This window comes from Anser cygnoides, chromosome 1 (assembly GCF_040182565.1).
Source record: "Anser cygnoides isolate HZ-2024a breed goose chromosome 1, Taihu_goose_T2T_genome, whole genome shotgun sequence".
Taxonomy (NCBI): Eukaryota; Metazoa; Chordata; class Aves; order Anseriformes; family Anatidae; genus Anser; species Anser cygnoides.
Window position 1 is genome coordinate 17210347 of NC_089873.1, and position 25535 is coordinate 17235881.

Sequence of the window (25535 nt, forward strand, 5' to 3'; positions counted from 1 at the left end):
GCTGCCCAGGACATGGTTGGCTTTTTGGCTGGCAAGTGCACATTGGTGGCTCGTGTTGAGCTTGTTATCAACCAATACCTCCAAGTCCTTCTCATCAGTACTGCTCTCAGTCTGTTCTCCGCCCAGCCTGTGTTTGTGCTTGGGATTGCCCCAACCCAGGTGCAGGGCCTTGCAGTGGCCTTGTTGAACCTCACGAGGTTTGCACAGGCCCACCTCTCAGGCCTGTCCAGGTCCCTCTGGGTGGCATCCCTTCCCTCCTGCGTGCCGGCCGCACCACGCAGCTTGGTGTCATCAGCCAAGTTGCTGGGTGTGCACTCCATCCCACTGTCCATGTCACCGATAAAGATGTTACACAGCACCAGTCCCAATACTGATCCCTGAGGATCACCACTTGTCACTGGTCTCCGTGCCTCCATTTCCCAGTGTTCAAAATATCAGTTAAAATAATTAATTTAGTAATAAATTAAGTAGGACTGTAACTCCTGAAAGCCAGATAGTGTTGTTAGCATATAATTAGAGGAAGAGAGTGTTCTTTGCTAAATTTACATCTTCAGAGAAGATAAACTTGGAAGTGTTGTTACAGATATTTAAAGTAAATTCTTTCTTTAAGGAGGTTGCAAAAGTTGCAGCTCCATAGTAGTAGCAATTTGCTCTGCTGTTTTGGTTGGCTTTATAGCTAGCAAACTTCTACTGAAATGTATGTGTTAAGATTGAAGCCTGGGAAGTTAGAAGAATTTCATGATCATAGGCTGGTTATAGTACAGTGTCATTTGGAAGGTACTCAGCATGACAATAGTTGTAACTTCTTACGTATCTTTAACTCTACCTGCAAGATTATCCAAGCAAACAGACCAGAATAAAACCCTTTTGTATTATAACATTTGTAATTTGAGTTCATTTTTTCTAATATTTTCTTCAGTTATTTAATTCTCTTTACACCCACTGGCAATAAAGTAAAATACAGCAAACGTTTCAATCTCAGCATATCTGAGAAGTCTGTGTTTCTTTAAAAATAAGTGTTTCTTCCTCCACTCCATGTAATTAGAGTAGTTCAGCTGGAAGGGACATAGAGTGATCAGAGTCCAACTGTCTTGACTACGTCAGTGGTGACCAAAAGTTAAAAGGTGTCATTAAAAGCATTATCTAAATGCCTTTTGAACACTGGCAGGCATGGGGCATCGCACCATTTCCCACAGTGTTCTCCTGGAGAAACTGGCTGCTTGTGGCTTGGCCAGGCGTGCAGTTTGCTGGGTGAAGGCTGGCTGGGCTCAACGAGTCGTAGCGATGGGATTTCAGTCCCATTGATGCCAGCCGCTGGGGGCATTCACCAGGGTCCGGTGGTGGGGCCAGTTATTTAGTGTTGGCAGTGGTCTGGATGAGGGGATGGAGTGCACCCTCAGTAGGTTTGCAGACAATTCCAAGTTAAGTGGGACTGCTGATATGCGTGAAGGTAAGAAGGCTCTGCAGGGGGATCTGGGTAGCCTAGGTGGATGGTCTCCACACCATTGTGTGGTGTTTAACCAAGGCTGAGTGCTGGCTGCTGCATTTGGATCCTGACAGCCCCACACAGCAGTATAGGCTTGGGGAGGAGTGACTGGAAAATTACCTGGCAGAAAACAAGCTGGGAGCCAGCAGTGTGCCTGGTTTTGGGTCCCTCCCTGTAAGGATATTGAGTTGCTCAAGTGTGTGCGGAGATCTCTTCATCTCTCCCCCGTCCTTCTTGCAAGGAAGCTGGCAAAGGGACTAGAAAACAAGACATACGAGGAGTGACTGAGGGAGTTGGGGTTGTTTAGTCTGGAGAAAAGGAGGCTGAGGGGAGACCTCATCGCTCTCTACAGCTACCTGAGAAGGAGCAGCAATGGGAGTGGTGGTGTCTTCTCTCAGGTGACAAGTGATAGAACACGAGACCACCGCCTCCCTCTCCACCTCACCTCCTCTGGAAGTTGTAGAGAGCAATGAGGTTGATTCTTGGCCTTTTTTTCTCCAGACTAGGCAACCACAGTGTTCTCAGCTTCTCCTCACAGGACATGCCTTCTGGCCTTTTTACCAGTTTTGTTGTCCTGCTCTGGATACATTCAACTATCTTAATATCCCTTTTGTATTCTTGAGCCCAGAACTGCAGGCAGTATTCAAGGAGAGGTCGCCCCAGTGCTAAATGTAGTGTGAGAATCACCTCTTTTATGTCTAGTCTAAGCAGGAAAAACTGAAGAGCATCGTAATTTTTACTTCAGGATACATTGGTGCAGGGAGAGAAGCCATACGCATCTGCATCATAACCTTCACAACTGCGCAAGTCATAACTTTAGCCATTTGATTGATCTGAAAACATCAGTAAATATCTGCATTGATCTCATTTGTCTCTCTCACATATGGTAGTAAAATTTTAGGTGCCCTGACATTTAATTAGTTCTTCATTGTAGTGGAAGGCTTTACAGTTATTAATTCCTTTGCTCTCACAGTAAGACCAAGGATTGTTTAAATTAATCTTTTGCTCAACTAGACATCAGAATACATAGTAATAGAAAAACAAAAATACATTTTTCAGTATCCAGTCTAATTGTAATCTAGTGCAGACTCTCTAGTTTTAGTTTTTGTGTTTATCATTGCTTGATGAACATACAGTGTGAGATATCAGTTGTCTGGCATTATATACGTTAAAGCAACATAACCTATATAATTCCAAGACAAATTGGTACTGAATTGCATGTTGTTATGTAGTTTTGGTGTTCTTTTTTGGGTTGTATTAAACATCTGTGTTTTGATTATACTTACCTGGTAGAAATTATTCAACCAAGAAATAGTTTCTGGAAGTGAATGGACAAAAAATGTAGTTAGAATCAACACCTCCTTTGGGCAGAAAAAACATAGATTTCCATCGTGTTCTTTTTAAAAAAGAGTTGTTCATTTTGACTTGAGCAGAGACTCCTGTTCCGAATGGCACCCATCATTGAGTTAAGATTTTGTTGGGGGGAGGGTGGGTTCAATCTTCACTAAGATTGAATAGCTGCAGATCCCATTAACAAACAAAATAATCTTCCCCTTTTTCTCAGTTCTGGAAAAGGAGGCAATATCCTAAATCGTTGCTTCTCCACCCCTTCTTTTGTGAGCTATGGTATTTGGTATGACTTGATTAATGAATATGGGACATTGTAGACTATACCAAAGAGCACTAGTTCCTGGTTTGTGGGTTACTTTCAGTAAATACCTGTCACTTGAGAAGCTCTTACTTGTATTTTATCAATTACAGCAGCATGGTATAAAGAATAAAATTAGTTCTCCTTTGTGCTGAATCCATTGGAGATTAATATCATCTAGATTAAAATAATTGATCTGAACACCACTCAAAAATAAATGCTTACTTAGCATAATCTTTAGAATTCTCATGTTATGCTCATCTTCTTCTCAGCAAGATAAAGAGTTTTGTGCTAATTCTATTTCCAAAAGTATTGTAATATAGAGGATTACAGTGTGGACCGAATCTTCAACTGATGCTATGGGATTACTGTCAGAAAAAATATAATCCAAAAATTATATCCAAATTCCTGTTGTGCACACAAAATTTACTTTGGTGGTTTCCTGTATGTGATCATCAAAAAATCACGGGAATTGCACAATATTCCACAACAAATCGCAGAATTCAGTTAATTAAAAGGTTTTTTTGTGTGTCAGATGAAGTTTTAGCAGACCATATACCCTTTCTTTTATTGATTTCTGATCAGCTGTTCAAAAATCATCTTTAAGCCTGAACATATTGTAGACAATATCATTCAGAAGGATTTTTTCACTCTGGTTGAGTTGGGAGAAAGAAAACTATTCTGTGATGAAGTATTCTTGTTTTTTTTTTTTTGTTTGTTTGTTTTTCTTAGGTATGCTATCTCCTTTTCTTACTTGGTAGTGTCATAAAAGCTGAACATATGCAGGTGCTATGTGAAATCTGCAGTATCATTATTAAAGGAGACTCAGGGAAGAAGTTCAGTATTCCCTGTGATAGCCATAGATGCTCTGAGGGAACAGCCTTGATTGTTCCCTGTGCCATTGTGCAAGCAGTGCAGCAGGGGAGGAAATTACTAGGATTGCCTCCAGTGAGGCTATTGAGAAGTTTGAACTTTCTATAGTCCCTAAAATTTTTGATCATCAAGATTAAGAACTGATGTGTTGGAACGAGTGGCACATCCTGCTTGTAAGTCAGTTTATGGAGGCTCAAGGCAGTATAATTCATCCCATTTTTATGGCCACTGTCTCTTCCACTGTTAATCAAACAGAAAATTCATAGCTACTTAGTTCATTAGTAGCAACTTGAATTTGTGTATCCACTGAGCCATTCACATGTTAATCTTTCTGGAAATATTTTGCCTTATTGTAGGAATTAGCTGCCATCTCCAGAAAATGGGTTGATGCTTTGTCCCTGTGATTTTGGTTTCTTTTGATGTTCAGTAAAGAAAACACAGAACCTAAGTTAGAATATGAAGCTTTCATAAGGTACCTAGATCTGGTGAATACTTTCTGAAACATCAGTATAGTGTGTTAAATATGCCTCCTTTAGAGGATACCGTTCTTCACACATACAAACAGATTGAAATCTATTTTTTTTAAGGAGTATAACTGGAAACTGTTTCACAAGAAAAAATGTGAAGGCTTCAAACATGAAGAAGCACCCTTTGAAATTAAAATTTAATAGTTCGGATTGTGCAGAATGCCTAGAAGAAAGAATTGTTACTGCAAGATGTAACTTTAAAGCCTTTAAAAATAATTACATTTTCTTGCAATCAAAAGCCGTGCATTACTGTTATTATTTACTGTTTCTTGCTGCTGTGTTTTGTCAGTATGAAAGCCTAGTGCTTATTATGATGGTTATGTTTACCAACTTAACCTGGAACAGAGGCTGGTGTAAATTAAAGGGAGAACTACTGTATCTGCTTGTTTTAGAAGTACATGGAAGAAAGCTTAAATATGAAAAGTGTTTTCTATCAAAGCGTACTTCTAAAGTTTGAGATATATCTATATATCTAAAAAATGTGTTAAGCTGTTATTGCCTGGGAAAGTAATCACAGTAGAGCATATTTCTCTGTGTATCCTGCTGTGCTGCCTTCCTGATAGCGATTATTGGTTAGAAACGGCCTCACACTTGTTTTAACACTAATGGAAAACTACTCTTGTGATACAATGAATGCTCACTGCCAACTGAGGAAAAACTTGTGTGGATTACAGTTAGCGTTTTACAGGAATTTGTTGTGATAGAGGTGAGAAATTAGGGAAAAGCTTTTAAGCCTGATCTTGAATGTTTAAAAAATTTTGTAGCTCTTATTGCTTTAATTATGAGCCTTTACTTCAGTGATTCAGTTGGAAGTCTTATGTTCGGTGTAGGCATAGACAAGGTTCTTTCACAGCTGGATGTTTGTGCTTGGTTAGTGCTGGCATTTAAGACAAGAGTAAAAGGGTTTCTCAGATATACCACCAATTTTTCTTTTTTTGTGAAGTGTGAGCTAAATTTAACTTCTCCAGCTCCCTCGGCGCTCGGCCACAAACTGCGATTCAGTCTCGTTTCCTGTCTTTCCCAATCCATGAAACATTTAGGAGGAATGCAGTGCAATCCTACTAGCCTGTGAACTGATCATCAGACATTAGTTCTTCTCAAAGGCTGGAAACACTAAAATGTCAGATGCCTCAAAGTGGCATGGAGCTCAAGAGCTGAAATGCAATCCGTAAACTGTTTTGGATGACTAAGTCAATTCATTCACTTCAATTAATTTTTGCTAGATTGCCTGTGTATTCATTTGATTTTCACAAGTTCAACTTTGAGTTTATACAGAGGAAGTGATCTCAAGCGTAACTCTAGCCCATTAGGTGTAATTCCACATGAGATTCCTTGTCTGGTCAGGATCCTCCTTCCTCTACATCATAGAGTTTATCAGCAGCTTTCCTCTTTAGCCAAAGATACTGAGGGAAGTGACAGAAAGGAAGTCTTTGTTTCTCTGATATTCTGATGTTGGAGATAAATGTGCCTTGCAGGTTGACCTTACCGTTTTATGTGTTTTTTTATAATGTTTTATTATTTTTTTTTTTAGTGGGAGAAGCTCTCTAATGCTTGCTCCTGTGGACAACTATGAATTTTGTGGCTCAGTATTTACATTGCTGGCTTCCCGTGTTTTGATTCTTTCTTACTGGGTTTAGTAGCCTTCCTTTTGCCTTCATTTTCCTAATTGACTGTTCACTTGCTTTCTTTTGCCTTCTAACACCAACCTCATCTACTTCTGCTTTTCCAGTTCTCTTCACAAAATACCTGGCAAATTGTACTTTCCTGCTCACTTCTAGCAAAGGTCCTGGAAAGGGTCTTACCGTGTATTTACAACATTTGCTTGGACTTTATTTTCTGTTTTCTGCATGCATTCAGAATAACTCTTTGTTCCATTGAGAAGATTAAGGGCAGTGTTTGCCTGAAAAAAAAAATTAATGAAGCGCCTAACAGAGCTATTATTCATTTTGGAAACCAGTTGCTGTGGTTGCCATAGTAATAACAAGCCCTTTATTAAAGCTATTTTCTATATGTTCTGCCTGTATTATAACGTGCAGTTGGGGGAGCTGCAGATCCATGAATCTGTGCTCTGGAAAGAATTTTCTAGTTTTGTATAGTTAAATTATCCAAGGAATTTATGTTATAGGAGCATAAAACATGTAAATCTAGTTTATCATATCTATCGTGGAATTGTTCATGCAGGCCATCACTTCATGTAGCCGTTTACAGTAATCGCAATGAAATAACAGCTGTATCAAAAATGAATAATGCATACAGAGAAATTGTGAACTCCCTTAATATCCCCTGATTTATTTATTTATTTATTTGTAACTGATAGAATGATGAGCTTGTAGTTCCACGAGAAATGCTTGTAGACTTTGCTGTTCCCACATGTGTGTGTTAGCTGTAGTGGGTAATAACTCTGGTAATAGCTCTTGGGGTTATAAAGCTGGTAAATTAATGGTGTGTTTTCTTTGTATAATGCCCTATGAAATATTTATGGAATATGAAGAATCTTTACATCAGCACAGTGTCCTAAGATTTCCTTTAGAACAATTGCACTAAACATTTTCTTCTTGAGAGAATAAGTATGTGCTTGAATGTATTGTAGTAAACCAGCTAAAACCATGCTTTTTTTCCACAAATTAAACAAATTATGTCAATTTGAGGCATTTATGTACAATCTTATTATCTCTTAGAAATAAGACATCCAAACCCAAGAGTGTTTCTGCAAAGTAAATGCTGTCTCCTACGCAGAAGTGACAATTGGCTAGTGATAGCAAAGGGAGGTTTTTTTTTTTGGTGTAAAATATGTGGTGATTTATAAATATTTTGATTGGTCACAGAATTATATAAAATGATAAGCCAACTCAACGATAGACTAGTAATTGGGCTTCATAGTGTTGATTCAGAAAGTAGCCTTTCAATCTGAGACAGTTTTTTTCATAGGATCATGGTTTGGGTTGGAAGGGACCTTAAAGACCATCCAGTTCCAGCCCCCTGCCATGGGCAGGGACACCTCCCACCAGAGCAGGTTGCCCAAAGCCCCATCCAGCCTGGCCTTGGACACCTCCAGGGATGGGGCAGCCACAGCTTCCCTGGGCAGCCTGTGCCAGGGCCTTGCCACCTCTGTGGTGGTTTTACTCAGCTGGGCAGCTGAACTCTACCACAACCTTTCTCTCACTCCCCCTCCTCAAAGGGGGAGAAAATACGATGGAAAGGGCTCAAGAGTTGAGATAAGGACAGGGAGACCACTCAGCAATTACTGCCATGGATCAAACAGGATCATCATAAGGAAGATTAATATCATTTATTGCCTATCACAAACAGACTGGAGCAGTGAGAGACTAAAAGCAAACTAAAAGCAGCTTTCCCCATCCACCCTCTCTTCTACGTCCTCCCCCCGAGCAGCACAGGGGAATGGGGACCGGGGGCTGCGGTCAGTCCCTGATGCTTTGTCTCCGCCGCTCCTTCTTGGTCACTCTCTGCCCCTGCTCCCCATGGGCTCCCTCCCACGGGATGCCGTCCTTCCCGAACTGGGCCTGCCGGGGCAGCCCACAGGCAGCAGCTCTTCAAGAACTGCTCCCACATGGCTCCGTACCACGGGGTCCATCCCTCAGGTGCGAAGTTCTCCAACGTGGGTCCCCCACAGGCGGCAGCTCCCCCCAGACCCCCTGCTCCTGCGTGGGCTCCTCTCCACGGGCTGCAGCTGCGGCCCGGGGCCTGCTCCTGCGGGGGCTCTCCATGGGCCGCAGCCTCCTCCAGGCCACATCCACCTGCTCCACCGGGGGCTCCTCCACGGGCTGCAGCATGGAGATCTGCTCCGTGTGGGACCCGTGGGCTGCAGGGGGACAGCCTGCTCCACCAGGGGCCTCTCCACAGGCCGCAGGGGAACTTGTGCTGCGTGCCTGGAGCACCTCCTGCCCTCCTGCTGCGCTGACCTTGGGGGCTGCTGGGGTGGTTCTCACTTCTCTCTCCCAGCTGCTGTTGTGCAGCAGTTTTTTTTTTTTCGTTTTTTTTTTTTTTCTTTTCTTAAACATGTCCTCCCAGAGGCACAAACAGTGTCTGTCACTGGCTCAGCTCTGGCTAGCAGTGGGTTCCCTTTAGAGTCGTCTGGAGCTGGCTCTGATCTGACATGGGGCAGCTGCTGGGGTCTTCTCACAGAGTCCACCCCTGCAGCCCCCCTGCTACCAAAACATTGCCATGTAAACCCAATGCAACCTCATAGTAAAGAATTTCTTCCTTATACCTTATCGAATTCTACCCTCCTTTAGTTTAAAACCATTCCCCCTTGTCCTATCCATACACCCCCTGACAAAGAGGCCCTCCCCACGTTTCTTTTGCTGCAGCCCAGGATAAGGTTGGCTTTCTGGGCTGCAAGTGCACATTGGTGGTCCGTGTTGAGCTTCTCATCAAACCTTTTAGGCAGAGTTTTACAGATACTTCTCTTAGATCTGGCTAATATCAGCTGTGGAACAATAGGTCGAATTTATTTCTATGCTTACCCTTTTAGCAAATGATCATATCTGTAGTTGTTTGGTTTTGTTTTTTTACAACTGCTCACTTTCCAAATAATTTGTAACAGAGTACCTCCTTGTTCTGGAATTTTGAGAAAACATTATTTCTGTTGAAGCAAGGATATTTTGCAGTACTATCTTGATTGAAAATGTGAACCGGATTTGTAGGTGGCATTAAAACTGTTGAAGAAATCCTGTGCCAGGGAGCATGTTTTCAGCTCATAACTGGGACAGCTAATTCCGTGGGAAATCTATAACGGACAGGAGTTAGTGTAATGACAATAAATTGAAATTGTGCTTTCACTAGGCATAATCTAACATTTCAACCAATGACAAAAAATTTAATGCTTGATTAGATATTAAATAGATGATAAGTTTCAAATATAAATGCAAGTACGTTTCCTTGGTACTCTCTGTGTGTTGGTTAAGGATAGATTTCTTCTAATGCCTTGATTTAAAGGCTTAAAAACTGTAAGGTAGACATACATAGTAAAGGTAGTCTTTTTACCAGATATAAATTCCCAAGTTTGAGAGCTACACTTTCACATCTGTTTCTGTATTTCTATGTTCTAGGCAGTAAAAATTAATAAATTTCCTGTGTCGTCAGAGGCTATTTGTACCCTACACAGAAGCAAAGTTGTAGCTTTACATTTGTTCTTTGTTTGCTCCTAATTTTGTTCTTTCTTGTCAGTCTTAATTATATCACGGGTATGAAAATGCCATAAATTGAAAAACAAACAAACCCCCCAAAACTCAAAGTGCTTTCTTCAGAACTAATTTGAAGTGGTTTCTTCTTTGCCAAGACACTGTTATGAATGAAAATGGGATAAAAAGCTTCACGAGTATTTGTTTGAAAGAAAAAGCAGTATTAAGCTTTTTCATAAAATAGTACCAGTTCCTATTACTATGTAGAACTTACAGTGATCAATTTAAAGGATACCTGTAGTTAACAAATACTCCTTTTTTCCCATAATTACAGTTGCATTTGGATAAGTACTGTAGGAATGTTCTCCTGAAAGAAATAATTACATAAAAATGCTATTTGTATTCATCCATTACCTTCATTATTAGCAAAAATGGATGAGTAAAAATGTTTCAGAATTTAAATGTACCTTGTACTGAGACTCTTCATTTTGACCACTGGATGCCTGTTCTGTCTTCGATGATGTCTTAACAATATCCATCTTTGGTGGTTCTTTGACATTATATTGATCATGCTTATTAAAGATAACTTGGAGTAGGACTAGAGCGTTTATTGTATCAGTGGTTAAAGAAAGGCCAAAGTTGTAGTGTTGTTTTTGGAATTTGTTTGATCAGATGAAGCTTGTGCATTGTGTGTTAACGTTAAGCTATAGACATATTAATTTTATTCTAAGTACTGTATATAATTTCCCTTCCTTTGGGTGCCATTTAAGCCTTTATCCATATAATTGCTTTTTATTCTTTTAAAATACTATCTAAATATTCATTCTCCAGTACTGGTGTAAACATAATTGGATTTCTAATTATAGCTTTGGAATGTGTCACATACTGCAGAATCTTCAGCTAATTTTTTGAGGTATTTTAGCAATGCGCTATTACTGAGGAAACCAAGGCCTGATGGTATTCGTCTCTAAGCAGAATTGTTTGTCTGAATCATAGAAAGGTTAATTTCTTGATGTAGTGGAGTCAGATTGGCTATGTGAAGGGCTGTAAAAAAGTCAAGATGTAAAGTTGTAAATGAATATTGAAAGTCTAGGTAGATGTACTTGCTAAAGTTAAGTCTTGGTATTAACGTGAGTTGTACGTGAAGTATGAGTTTACTGTTCTAGTGATATTAAAATGAAAAAAAAAGCTAAAATGTCAAGGGCTAACTATAATAATCAAACTCTAGAGTATTTTGGTAGGCTTAGTGCTCCAGCTGTGTCATCTTTGTCTTTTTCAGTTTGCCTGTTTCTTCTTAACACGTTATTTTTGGTATGTCTTTACGTTAGTTGGCATTCCTCCTTGTTATTTTGGGTGTCTCTTACGTTAGTTGGCATTCACCCTAATTGTGAATCTGTTGGAATGAAGTCAGACATGTTGGAGGAGTGGGGGGAGGCAAACATTTTTCAGGACAGGAAATGAAATGAAAACTTTAGGTAGACAGGTTGAAGGGATAACAGCTTCCCTATATAGCAAGCTGACAGGCTGGCAAAGTATGGCTTCACTTTTCCAGCCTCTCTGTATCTCTCTGCTTCCAGATGTGTGCTCTCGGTAAGGCGAGCAACTTTCCGCTCCCCACTCATTTTGAAGCTGTGAGATGGGTCTCAGATACAGAGTTTCTTTGGCTGTCAGGAGCTGCAGAGGTCTTGTGGCAGCTTTCAAGGCTAGACACTTGGGCATGCACAGGTGAACGTTACTTTTTTGGATGTCAGGAGGGAGGTATTGGATGTCATGGGAGCTGACATTCTGATTTCTATTGTGTCAAGGCCGTTTATAACAACAGCATATCATGCCTGTTTTCTAACAATGTTTTGTCAAGTTTCTTGTTTGCTTCTGCTTCTTGGAAATGTGTTCTTTTTATATGTGTAATCAAGTAGATTTTTCTTTGCATAACATCTTTTTGGATTTATTTGCTTGAGTTAAACTTCTGACTTCTGTCAGGCATTCGTATGTTTTTGTGGAGCTTTTGTGTTCTTGACAAATTAATTTCTAACTATTTGCTGCCTTGAACATGCTGTGTGTTACATATTGGCCCAGTATGGAACTTCTTTATTTAATTTTTTTTTAATCATGTATTAGGTGGGGAAAATTCAGCCTTACTTGGATTTTCTGTTACAAGGTACTGTACTATATGAATGTATTTAGCATTTCTTGGAAAAGTTGAATCGTCAATCGGAGACGTGGGAAGAAAAGGGAAGAACTAGGAGTTTAAATGAAAAGTCAATGCAAATTGGATCCCAAAGTTGTGATACTGTGGTGACTTACAGACTAGGACTTAAATTTTAATTTTGAGATAAGAAAGTTGGAATGATTTCACCCTTCTCCTCTCTAGCTCATTTTAATAGAGTCTCATATGTCCCAAATCCAGCTAAGACTGAACGCACATATTTCAATGACATGTCATCATTTGAAATTACAAAGTGATCCAATGGGTAACTTGTAAGGATAAAGTGCATCCCAAAAACAGTTATGCACATATTTCAAAATGTGCACATATTTAATGTATTTTAACAGTCTTGTTAGTCTAGCTTCACGGACAATTTTTCTCTTGCGTCTATAAAGGTATGCTGTGTATATGCTTCACTTTGTTCTACCTCTCTTGTCCTCAGAAGCATTTTTATTGTATGCTGCAGTAGCGTTAAGACTGACTGTTCTACGACCAGCTTTTCTGCTTTTCTGATCCTTGTTGGGAAGGGCAGGGTTATTCTTCTTTTGCTCCTGATTTGGTGGTGTTGAACCATCAGAGGAAAGCACAATGTGAATCGATGCTTTAACAACTGTGGTGCACGAGGGTCGGACTGTATGCTTTTTGGGTGATACCCGTGAAAGCTCGCTGCTACACCCGATAAGAATTCTTGCATAACCTCTTTCAGTTGTAATGTGCGCTATCTCACGGTGGCAAAACGCTTGTTGAGCTCAACGTAGTGAAAAGTTACAACCAGCGTTTTGTACAGTGGTGGAATAGTCTGAGATTCGGCAGCGTTGGAGGACGGCGATACAGGACAGCAGGCGATGTTTGTGCAAAAGCAGAATAATCGTACTGGGGGTAATGGTATGTGGTGGAACTGACTTAGCTCTCAGTCGTGCAGGCATCTGTCTAACAGCTTCGGTACTGAAAGCAATTACCATGCCACTTAGGGAAGCAAAACCAGAAAGTTCAGAAGGATCCTTTATGGCATGACAACAGAGTAGAAGAGGTTATTAAGTGCGAGAAGACAGCCTCCGAAAAGGTGAAGTTCTCAGCCAAGGAGAGTAGAATAGAATATAAATCCTACCGGCGTATGGAAACTGTTAAAAAAAAAAAAAAAAAGTTTGAGAGAAACAACCTGCAAAATGTTTAAAAGCTAACAGTTAATGCCTTTTTCAAATATATTGTCAAATATTCTGGAGGCCCAGCACACAGCCCAGGTGTAAAAAGAGCACCCAGAGAGAACTGGGCTGTGGCAGAGAAACTTAAGCAGTTCTTCTATTTACCCTCAGCATGAAAGGATGTGAGGAGTTTTTCCCTCTGAACTCCTGTACTGTGGACAACCAGTCTAAGGGCCTGTTTTAAATAACTGCTTCGTTGTAAAACAGAGGTGCTTAGCCTCTGGTGTATGTTTTTACTCCCACTTCTAGAAAAAAGCAAGTTCTTTGAACTCAGTATCACATGTATGTTATTGTTTGAAATGATGTGACAATTTAAGCTCTCCCTTATGAAAGAAAATCTATGTTCATCGCAGAATAGTGTCAGGAATGAAAGCTATTTTCTCTTAAACTTGCCAAAATAAAACATTATTCTTTTGTCTTTAGTTTTTAAGGAATGATCCCATAGTTCAGCGAGTCCTACAAAGTTATTTATTTTTTTTCCTAGAAGCAGGTGCTTCATTTGAAATGGTGCTATGATTTAAAATCTTTTTGTTAAAACTGTCCTGGCTTGGTCCTGAACATAGAAAGAAAGCTCAGCTGCATCACAGAATAGAAAGTTTTACCTGAATAAGTTATATTCAAAGTCATTTGCATGGTTCCAGTCTTTGGTCTGAAATTAGTTACCTAGCAGTATGTTGTATTTCTCCTGGATGATTTGTCACTGATTTTATCATATGCTCCATGTTACCTGATTCTGACAGTAGATTTGCATCTTTTGTTATTTTATGCTTGTATTTTTTTATTGTTATTATTGTATATTTTTTTTTACTTGGATTGTGTTGAGAGGTTGGTTGGTACATGTGTTTGTGCATAGGTTCCTACTTGGATAGAGTTGAGGGAGGAGGAAAAACAGTAATGTGAAAGATCAGAGAGAGTTTAATGCAATACAGTGTGAAAATGAAAAACTGATGTGTAAAAATAATAAAAGCAGTTTCTGAGTTGCAACTTATTTTCTCTTTACCACAGATGCTATACTTATTACACTGTTTGTAAATGGTGTTTGGGTAACAGTAGCCAAAACTTGAAGCTTTAGCAAAATGATTGTATGAAAAAGCCATAAACAAACACGTAAGATGTGTTTCCTTTCAGCCAACCTACCAATAATACAAATAGATTACAACAGGTGAAACATAGGCACTCATAAATACTGCATGAGGACTAGTGGAGCACAGCTGGAGACCACTTGCTTTTGAAGACTTAGGGCCTTCGTTGTTACGAAACCAAAACCGGAGCTTATTATCGTGTTCTGGGGTGGAGAAGAAATGCGTGTATAATTTGTTAGTGTTGCATTTAGCTGAAGGCAGATTTTCTCTTTTAATTCATAAACTGTACAAAATACCATATTTCTGATATTCTTATATGCCTACCTTGCCTCTACTTGTTCTGATTGATTTCTGCCTTTTTGGCTTTCAGAAGGAAATAAGCAGTGATATTGTTACTTATGATTTAGTGCTTGGTAGCTCAGGGATTTACTTGGAATCGTGTGCAGAATAGAAACTCGGTTCAGATGTGTTGGATACTTGCCTGCAGTTCCCAAGCTGCTGACTGTGCCCTGGTCTGAGATTGAGCTAATTCACTGGGGCATGGAGGACTGCTGGACGTGATGTGAGAAACTGCTGAACGTAACAACCACAGCACGAGAGAATGACAGAAGTTACAGTTAGCACTGTGTGGGATGCCTGGAGTTCGCAAGTAGCAAAAGGGGAATTAGGTGAGGAATGTCCCAACAGTGCCATTACCTGGAGGGGAGCACTGGGGTCGCTTTGGAAAGTACAGTGTTAGAAAACCAGCAATGCCTGGGCAACCATCGCAGAAATACCAAACCTGGGTCTGGAGGAGCAAAAATAGGACCACTAGGGGATGAAGTAATTGGAGCAGTTAGCTAATTCAGGAGAAGACTGCGGTAGAGAAAGAGAAATAGAAGGATGATGAAAATGAGCAAGTAACAGGAAGACAGGTAAGACATGCACTTGTATGACCAGGTGCTCTCCGGGGCTACCTGTTGGACATCCCCTGCTTGATCATTGCAGCCGGTGTCTGACAATAAAAACTGAACCTGTTAAGACCATGCCATGTGAGTCAGAGCTGCTCTGGCTGTCAGGAGCACTTTGGGGGTGTTCCTTGGCTGGCAGGGGCACACCTGGATGGGTGGATGAAGAATCCTGGTGTCACCATGTTAGTGCCGGTTCCAAGCCTGTGGTCTCACCACTCCCGAGCAAGATGGGTATTGAGCTTTCTGCTTTATGGCACCTCTGGTCATTCGCTGTCAGTATTACTAGATGGAGTGGTAACTCCTGCTTTGGACACTCATTGAGAGCTTGCAGTATTATAAGTGTATTTTACCTACTTTTGTAGGCTAGAAAATCAGAATTGCATGTAAATCAGATTAATGGTTCTGTCTTCTGCTTGCTTAGGCAAAATTACTGAAATTGATATGACCTATAACTGTAGCATAGGAATTAACAATTTTTCTTTGAACTGCAACCTTGTTCTCCATCTCGGACATCTGTTATGAAGCTGGCTGTTTCTGTTTGTTGGAATGCAGAGACTTTGTTTTAACTTGGACTTCTTGAATAGGCTTCTTTTTATGGTCAAAGATCAAGCTCATCTGAAGGTGAACACTTAATACCACCGTAGAATAATAATTTCTCTCTTCAGGTATGTTTGTCCTTTGTTCTGCTTCCCAACCTCTCTCCCTAAAAAACTCATCCCTCAAAGCTAATGCCAACAAAGAACCAATCCTCAAAACCCAAAAAGCCACCTCCAAATGGTAGTGTACTCAGACTTTTGTTCTCCTTTAAAGTGGCAGGCTGTTATTTATCTTTTCCTGATGTTAAAAAAAAATAAATCAGATGTCTTATTTTTTCTTTCAGTAGTCCATCTGCTTTGCCTTGCAACTATACTTAATGAAGCTTGTTCCTGTCCAGCTGTGTTCTGTATCACAGCCTCGCTGTGTGTCATGGCAGAGCTGTTTGCGTGCTTCTTTTTCTTCTCTGTCTTGTGTATTCTTGGATTTTCTTCAGAATCCATCCGTGGCTTTTTTGCAATTTTCATGACATAGTTCAATAGTTCTTTGACTTTAGAACTGCTTTCTGATTTCTGTCCTCAGTGCATCATCAGCCAGTGTCTGCCTTTGTGGTTAACAAATCTCTGCCCAGACCTAATTTTTTATCTTGAATGGACAATCCTGAGTGCTTCTAATTACTAACAGGAAATTTAATATCATTGAAATTCATGAGTCACTTATTTAATATCAGAGAAATTCATTTGCTTATGACATATCTTTCCCATTGAATCCCTTGTGTTTTCAGTGACAGCATGCTCCTGATATAGCTGCTGTGCTAACCTGTGATACAGAGTTCAATTTACACTTCACCCTGTCTTTTTATCAGTGTTTATAGTCTGTACAAGTTCTGCTTTCATTGTTGCTTTAACACTTCGTTTCACGCCAAACTCTGGTAGTATCGTATTTTTTTTAGTGTTACTGCTCTTTTGCTCATCCCATATTCTTCCAGTGCCAATAAAATCCTTTAAATGGAGAACAAGGGAGGAGTTTATTTGGATATCACTAGATTACTTGGAGTTCTGTGTATAAGTATGCTTTTGGGCTTCTTCCACCCATGCATATTTATGTTCAGAAGTACTGTGTGCTTATAAATTTTTTTGAAGGCATATGATGATTCTGCTTATGTTTTGCTTAGACTGATATACTCTGCTTTTCCTGATTTTGATATAGTGTATACCCTTCGTATGTATCTTAATAAGCCCTGGAAGAATAGTATGTTTCTACAGCAACTTCCCAAGTAAGGCAAAAAGAACTGTGTTCTTACTATATTCTTGCTTTTTTGCAATGCAGAGAGAGAAGCAATAGAAACAATAGTTTTATTCAGTAACTCTCAAGCTGGTAGTTAAAAACGAATAGGTTTTGTATTATGGAATGAGAAAACTGCTACATTTCATATGATGTCTACTTGCTTCTTGAGATAAAATTCTTTCCTAGGTTGGGACAAATCTTTTAAAAAGAAAACATAACCAAAGAATAATCATGTTTATAAATGCATTCAAATTTGATTTTTTTTTCAAAAATCATTGGGTAAACAGAGTGACATGACAGCGAAATCGTCCGTGTTGCAAAGTTACCTTAGAATTAACTTGATGCTTAGGATCTTAGCTTTTTCCTTCAACAAACACTTCAAGGCAAAATTTTCTTGTGAGGAGTTACAGCAGGGCTACTGTGTTGGAAGACAACTAGAAATAATGAAGCTCATGTAAGGGGAAAAAATAACCTGCAGAATTTGTTGTCTAGACTTCATTTTTAGAAGCCCTGTTGGCAGTATGGTGTTTGTAAGTTACCAGTAGAAACTAGCCCAAGCTGGACAGAGGTACTATGACATCAAGAATAACTGCATTAAGCTGGATTTTTTGTCTTTAATGGTTCGGTGTATTTAAATGTTGTTTGGTGATATACTGACTTTGTGCAATAGCTTAGCATTGTGAAACCGAATAGTATAGGAATGAATTTATCTTGATGCTCAATATGATATTCCTAAATAATTAGTTCTTCTGCTGTTTGAGTATATTTATGCAGCAATATACCTCTAAATATAATTTGTATCAGTAGTAAATAACCTTGATTTATATACGTGTTCTTGCATTGGCAAGGTGTCACCTTGACTGACTTATATTTTTTTCTTCTATAGGAAAGATACAAATCAGTTCATTTCACACAAAACTATAGAATCCACTCAACAAATTCTTGTTGTAATTACTCTGTTCTGTGCTTTTTTTCTTTTTCAGTAGGTAGGTAGACGGGATATTTTTAAAGGCTTGCTTACTTGAAGCGTAGAATTTGGAAAATGTACCATATTCACCTACATAATTAATTCAAGTGTATAGAAAGTATATAAAAAATCAAAATGCAAAATTCTATTGTTCTGTGGTTTTCAGCAGGTTCATAATTTGAACTTGTGCAGTTTTTACCCTTATCTTCTTCTCTGAATAAGAAGAGGAAGAGCTACTGTCTTAAGTAGATACCTCACAAAAATAATGTTTCTTAGGGAAAATGTCAGGCATCTTTTTGTCTTTACATTTTCAAAGATTTTTCTATAGCTTTTTCCCCACGATAAACAGATTTCACACACACAAAAAAGTGTGAAATCTCACAGATTGGTTTAGTTGGGTATACTATCTGATGAGCAGCTTTCAGTAGAGAGGAGTACAACATAAAGAATGAAAATATAACATTGAAATAAATTCCAACATTCAAAAATAAAGTATCTTTCTGCTTATGTAACTGCAAATCCCATTTTTGAGATCTATATAAGCACATTATGCAGTAAAGCTGAATACCTCTTGCATATTAATATAAGGCATGTATATTAAACAAATTCTGGGAAATAATCCAGAGAGGTACCTCATCACGTAGTGCCTGTTGTCATAGATAACCCTATGGAAAGTAATTAACCAGTGTCTTATTAACTCCTTAGAATTGCCGTATGTTTTGATTTTGTTGGACTTTATAGGAAGACATGATAATTAATCTAAACAACATTGTGATAATTTGAATAGATCTCTGTATATTGTTAATAATTTTCTTAGTTCTCACAAAATACTTTTCTTCTAATAGAAGAATTACGGAAATTGAGTTGGTCTGGAATTCCCAAACGAATTCGTCCTATTGCGTGGAAGCTCCTTTCAGTAAGTCTTATTTTCCACTTTGTGTTTAAAAGTAATAGCTTTCTGCAAGAATTGCAAATAATTTTGCTTGACTTGTAATCCATCAGTGATACTTGAAAATGTTCTGTCTTGTTGCTGAATTGTAATAAATGTTCTGTTCTTTGCTCAATTTTAAGAGGAATTTGTCAAACTGAAAGGAGGGGAATGAGAAGCACTAGTAAATCATGTCAGCTGTGTATCTTTATTTTCAGACTGGCTTTCTCTGAAAGCAAGGCTTATGTGTTAAGTTGCCTCCTTCAACCAGTTTTGATGGAACAGTGGTGAATTCAAAGACAAGTGAATTCCTACAGTTTTCTTGAAAATAGGCACGCAGTGAGGAAACAGAGCCTATCAGTGTCCTACAAAAGGCTTCCTTCTGCCTTCACGTTAAAATAACTACTAGAGACTGCTCACACAAAGCATTAATGCCGTGTTGCGGAAAAGCTATGAAGGGAGCTTGTGTTTGAGTATTTTTCTGAAGCAGTTTAAGATGAAGAAATCTGAACTGCTGTGATCAGTTACCTTATGACATTGGCTCTCCTGGTCTTAGGCTTGTGGGTCAGTTCAGGGAGCTAACCTGAATGAAAGGCTAATCACTCATTTGTAGGGTGGGTTTTTGGCTGGCTGAGTGCCCTGAACCTTGTCTGGTGGCAGGTGGAGTTTGGGCATGCAGTAGCTTGGGAGCAGGTTGGCTGAAATACCGAGGAGCAGCACACCGGGGTGCTTCAGGCAGGATTCAGAGAGGAGCTTATGGGAATCTGGGATTTATTGGGTTTGGTGTCACAAGAATGGGTTTAGTTATTTCATTGTTTGCTCTGCATTTAAAAAAAAAAAAAGGTATTTTTGTAAAAATACAGTGTATTCCTGGTAGTATTTTCCACGTCAATCTTTTTAGCTATAATCCTTGCCATGGCAGGTGGTTGTGCAGTTCAGCTGTTCTTTGTACATGGTTGAGAGAAGATCTTCTGAAAATGTTTTTATTAAAAAGAAGCAAAAATCTTGTGCTGTCTACTCTCCAGAGACTCTGAAGATACTTTATCAGCAAATCTTCTTGCATTTAAGAACTCTTTAAAATTCTGAGTTATACACACAACAGTTTAGCACTGTTGAATTTTTCAGAGAGTAGACTTAAATAGCTTTGCTTTTTATAGAGTAATTCAGCAGGGACTGTGAAGTATTTACTTCACATTGAGTTTGATTTCCAGTGACTGAAAGAGTCTGTCTTGCTGATGAGATCCACTAAATTTGCAGCTTATGCTAAATGTGGATACAGCCTCTTAATGGCAAATATTCAAATATTCTGTCGTAACTGAGATTAAGCATGCAGTGTACAATTTATTTTAGTTTCATTTCCAAAGTTGTCCAAGGTTGGACAAAATTTTTTTTTTTTTTTTAAGTTTAGGATGCCTGTGTTGAAATAGTCAAAAATTTATGGCTAACTCAAAATGGACTTTAAAACCCAATAAAGTGAAGCATAAGAATAGGTTTAATTCTGATTGAGGGCTTAGAGAATAAATTACGCAAAAGTTAACTACAGTCATGTTCTCGCTTTTAAGTGAGAGCATAGGCTTCTGGTGACCTTCAGCTTCATCCGATAAGTTGATTTAGCTTAGTATTCCTGAGATTCCCAATGCAGATAAATTTCTAAGTGAAAAGTACAAATTTCTTTGTACTTTTGTCTTTACTACTTCAGTTCAGGATCATTCTAGTTCAGTTCTTATCTCTGGATGTCTTCTTGTAACTCTGTAAAACTGCACAGGTTATTTTGCTTTACTCTAAGAATTAAGTGGATTTTATTTTCAAGATGCTTCCAGAATTGTTCTCAGCTTTTCCTATGTAATTCATATCATGATGTCTTATCTGCTAAGTGGTCCTTGATTAATGCATTTTGGAAATGTAACAACTAGTCATTAGGTAATCATTAATTTTCTATGCTTTAAAGCAGTAGCTTGTTTCATATTTTTTCTGCAATAGGGAAGGAAAAGTGCCTTGGACATTCGTGGTCATAAGCTCCGTGATGCTTTTCCTAATATTATTTATTTTTTTAGTGTCATGAGTTGTTTAAATATATGTTACTTATGTCCCAGGTAAGAGGGGTAATGTGGTCATCTTCTGTGTTGAAAGGTGCACTGGGAACTGCTGGGGAAATGAATACACAAAAGCAGAACTGCTTTGGTTAAAGATTGGTTGCAGAAATCAAAGAAAGACCAGAAAGTCCGAAAAAAAAAAAAAAAAAAAAAAAAAGCCAAAGCATAACTTAGAGCTTGATTAAGGCTGATTTTGTTTGTTTTGGAATTGCTCAGAATTTTTACGTCAAAAGCCCCAAAAATGATTTATTTGGGGGACTGATGATGATTGGTAGTATCTGAGTTAGAAAGTATTTTTCATATTTGTTAAATCAGTATTGAAGTTGAAATTTATAAAATGTGGTTTTGAAAACTGTTCAGTTAAGGTGTTGTTTAGTCAGAAGGGTAATAGTGTTAAAATATTTTATGAAAACAGTTTTTCAAAGGGAAAGTATATGAAAATCAATATAATGCTGAGGGTCTATTGCTGTTATGTATACTGCTAACAGTATGTAAACATACACGATTTTATTTCTAAAATATAGGAAAAAATCAGGCATTGTGTACCTAAACAGCAAGCAGAACTATTCAGGCCCACTTCTCTTTTAAATACCAAAGCTAAATATATGGTTACCTTGGAGAGAAATTAATGAGTAAACAGATTAAACTCTCTACCAATTTATGCCCTGATGATATGTTGCAATCCTTTCCAACTTTTAAAAATAAAACCTAATTTGTAAAGTGAATGGGAAACGGGACACGTCCAATTGAAAGATGGCTTCGGTCTTTGAAACTGAATAATGGCAAAAAGTCTGTTGCTGAGAAAATATTGGTGTCCTTGGAACAATCACATTTGATCTCACAAATGAATTATTTTTTAATGGAGCTAAGATATCCTACAGGAAAAAAAAAATCAAGCCACTGAGAATAAATGGGAGGCAGAATTCAGTATTTAACTAAATACAAAGCACTGGGACAGGATATTAAATGTCAGACTGAATCTCGAGGCAAAAGTTAAGCTGATGTGATTTAGAAATACCCAGAATCAGATGTAAGACAGTACATCTTAAAAGAAACGGTTTTGCCAAAGTAAGTACCTGTTAAACTATCTGGAATGTAATATCGTTTGCACTTAATCCCTTGTTTTCTTAAAAGAAGAAGAAATTATAATACACAGCATAACATTTAAAATTAATGTAGACATCTTTACATCAATCTATTGATGTTCTAGTATGGTGTATTTTTTTCTTTTGTTGTTTTAAGCAAAACAACATAGAATTACAATATGATGTTTCATTGCCATAGGAGAGTAATGCAACCAATGTATTTATTCCCAACGTGGTGTTTAGTTCTGTTGTATAATCAACAGTTTTAGAACGTTAGATTTATCCCATTTTTGCTTGTTAAGGACTGTATAAGAAAGTTGTTTTGGTAGTTAAATGCATAGCATCTTATTAGTTACTTGCACTGGCTGTGACTCATTGTTTAAGTGCAACTCTGTGCTGCACTTCTAGTATCAAATTCCGTGATGTTATGAGGATTTATTTATTTATTTTTAAGCAAACATATGGCTGACAAATTCGCTTTCTCTCTTATACTAATTACCATTAGTACGATGACAGCTGAAAATGTGGAAGGATAATTTTTGTAGTACTGGCAGGAAATAATGTAATTTGACTTGAATAGTCAAGAAAGATATATGAATCTTTTTTTTTTTTGGATGGCTAGGTCTCTTAATCCCATTTATGTTTAGAACAATTTTTCTACGAAGTATTTTTTTTTTCAAGCCTGACATATGTAAAATATGAATTACCTTTCTTTTTTGTAATGTTATGTTTGAAATCAAGCTGCATATGAGAAAGTATTAACTATTTTTGAATATTCAGGAAACTTTTAGGCAGCCAGGTACATTAATAATGGTGTTTCTAATATGTTCTGTTTATATAATAACTGAACATTTAATAACATCAATATTTCCTTTCTTGAAATGCTGAAATGCTAACCCGAGACTGCTGTTTTTAAATGAAAGGTAGGCTGAGATCTCAGAAATAGGGATCAAACTGGACAGAACAGGAAATAAGAATGGATTTTTTTGGAAGAGTGGGATCTTCAGATAGATATGAAAAGGAGTTCAACGAAGAACAACTCAGATATACGTTAAGTGCAAAATCTATATATATGACATTGCTTCATTACCATGCCAATACTTTTTGAAAAATAATATTTATAGATTGATTTTAGGAAAAAAACTAGAACTGTATAGCTCGTGTCTTTATATCTAAGAGCCCAGTTACTGTTGTTTGTGCCAAAACTTTTCACAACCTGTTGAGAAAATGAAAACTTGAAATTATTTTTTTTGTGATCTAAAGGAATGAGATAAACTACCTAGAATATTTTAAGGCTTTAGAATAAACATTCTGTTGTATTATGAGGTTAACTCTAACTTAAACATAAGTATATTTGTAAATGTAGATCATTCCTACCTTAAAGCAACTGAGACACGTTTTGTTTAAAAATTGAATAAAATTGCTCCAGTAAGGGCCATGTGGGAATGCAGAAATTAATGAACTCATGTAGCATTACATTTTTCTGAAATTATTTGTTTTGACCTTTTCTCTTTGAAAGGCAAACGTCTTAGAATTCTTGATGAGAAATTGCTTTTTAAAGGTGAAAAACTTGAAATGTGTTCTTAAAAAAAAATGCCGGCTTTTAGTAATGTGTTGGTTTCTGAACTTCTGTATTCAGTTAGAATGATTAGAAAACTGATTTGCTAAGGTATTATTCAGATTCAAATCGGACTGCATTGTACTACATTTGTTCATTAGCTTTTCTGTTGCATATTATCAAATGCTAACTGTGCTTTTTGTGAAGCAAAGAGTAATATCCTTTTCATTTAACTTTTTTTTTTTTCAGGGTTATCTTCCCGCAAATGTGGACCGAAGAGAAAGCACTTTACAAAGAAAACGGAAAGAGTATTTTGCTTTTGTTGAGCAATACTATGATTCCAGAAATGATGAGAGTCACCAAGATACCTATAGACAGGTAGAACACCTACTGAAGTGACTTCTACCTACATGAGATCTCTTAAAGAACTTGAAGAGATTATTTTTGAAGTTTGCTATTGCTTTTATGTATCTACTAAATCTTACTTCATAGTCAGCTTTCCTATGTTTTAGAAGCAAAATCAATTTAATTTGTTTCAAAATATGAAATATTTTGACACTTAAAATAGTGGATTTCTTTTAATGTCAGCTTTTGTCATGCCATGCTGCGTGGCTGTACCACACGGACATGCTTCAACATTCAAGTGTAGTGGGGTTTTCAAAGCATTCATCTCCTCAGACCCTCCTTCAAATGAGTGAGAGGATGGTACAGAGGATACCTAACTGTTCCTTGTTGGCTCCATACTTCTACTTAAGAAGTTGAAACTGTGTGGTGTGTAATTACGATAGGTGTGTCAAAATTTCTTTCCTCCCTGGATAAGCAGATAACTGTTCTTCAAGTTTTGTATTTAAATGATTAGTTTGTATCACTAAATATAAACTAAGCTATCCTACATATTCTTTCCTAAGGAAAGCTAAAGTGGCGATCTTTCTTCTGCTTCAAGCCTGATCTTTAGTAGCAAGAAGTATACACAATGTCTGTTGAACATGGCTTTACATATGTATGTATGTTGTTAGATGTAGTTACACTGAGGAAAAGAGCATTGCCAAGAAGACCATAATTTGCAAGCAATCAAAATTGATGTAAGGATCTTAAAGCATTAAAGGAAATTCTATGATTTTTTGTCTGATTAACAGATTAGATAATAATGACTTAAAGTTTTAGCCCTTTATTTTTTGAACTACAGTAAATTCACGTTATTCCTAAAATAATGAGATAGTGTATAACTAACAGTGTAAAACCACAGGATTTTTTTTTTGTTATTAAAAAAGCTTTTTTGTTATTTAAAAAGTGTGCCGTTGTCTCCTTTTACATGATTCTTGTTTCTGTCCAATTAGATTCATATAGATATCCCACGCATGAGTCCTGAAGTTTTAAGACTTCAGCCCAAAGTAACAGAGGTAAGAATTATATCTAAATAATGTGGTTTTTAGGTAACCCATTTTATTAATGAATCTCGTATCACATTAAGTAATTTGACAATTGCTATTTTGGCTTGAGAACTAACATAAAGTCCAAAAAATGAAAATGCATAAGTACAGTACATAACAATGAAGGCATGAGTAGTAATAGGAAAAACATTAATCTTCTGCTTTGAGTCTGTTGGTTTCTTCTTCTGTTTTGTGCTTTTTACTCTTTTTTTGCCTTTTATGTATGTTGTTAATATTTTTTTTTAATTAATTCAGAGCATAGTTCCTGTGGTTCTCTGCATTTGTCAAAATCATTCAAGATCTGGAAGCTCTTACCATAAGAGTATTCCACTTAAGAAATTATCTTATACTTGAGTTTAGGAAAAGTTGTTTTGAATTTGATGCTGTGTAGAAATAACTCATTATTAGATCTTCATTTTAAATTAATTTTAAGTATTTATTTTTGTGGGAGTTGTGTAGATTGGGGAGGGGATAGTGGGAGTTGGAAAGAGAAGGGTATTGTTGGAGTGAGAAGCTAAAAGACTGAGAATAAATAGCA

The 25535-nt window shown here is 37.7% G+C and overlaps 1 protein-coding gene across 1 annotated transcript in view; it reads left to right on the forward strand.

Moving 5' to 3' along the window:
* TBC1D22A (TBC1 domain family member 22A) overlaps positions 1-25535 on the forward strand; it is a 174591-nt gene that overhangs the window by 11971 nt on the left and 137085 nt on the right. Inside the window, exons 5-7 of the mRNA XM_048068471.2 lie at positions 18749-18819; positions 23817-23945; positions 24905-24967. Of these exons, the coding sequence (XP_047924428.2) occupies positions 18749-18819; positions 23817-23945; positions 24905-24967 (263 nt within the window). The remainder of the gene's footprint in view (positions 1-18748; positions 18820-23816; positions 23946-24904; positions 24968-25535) is intronic.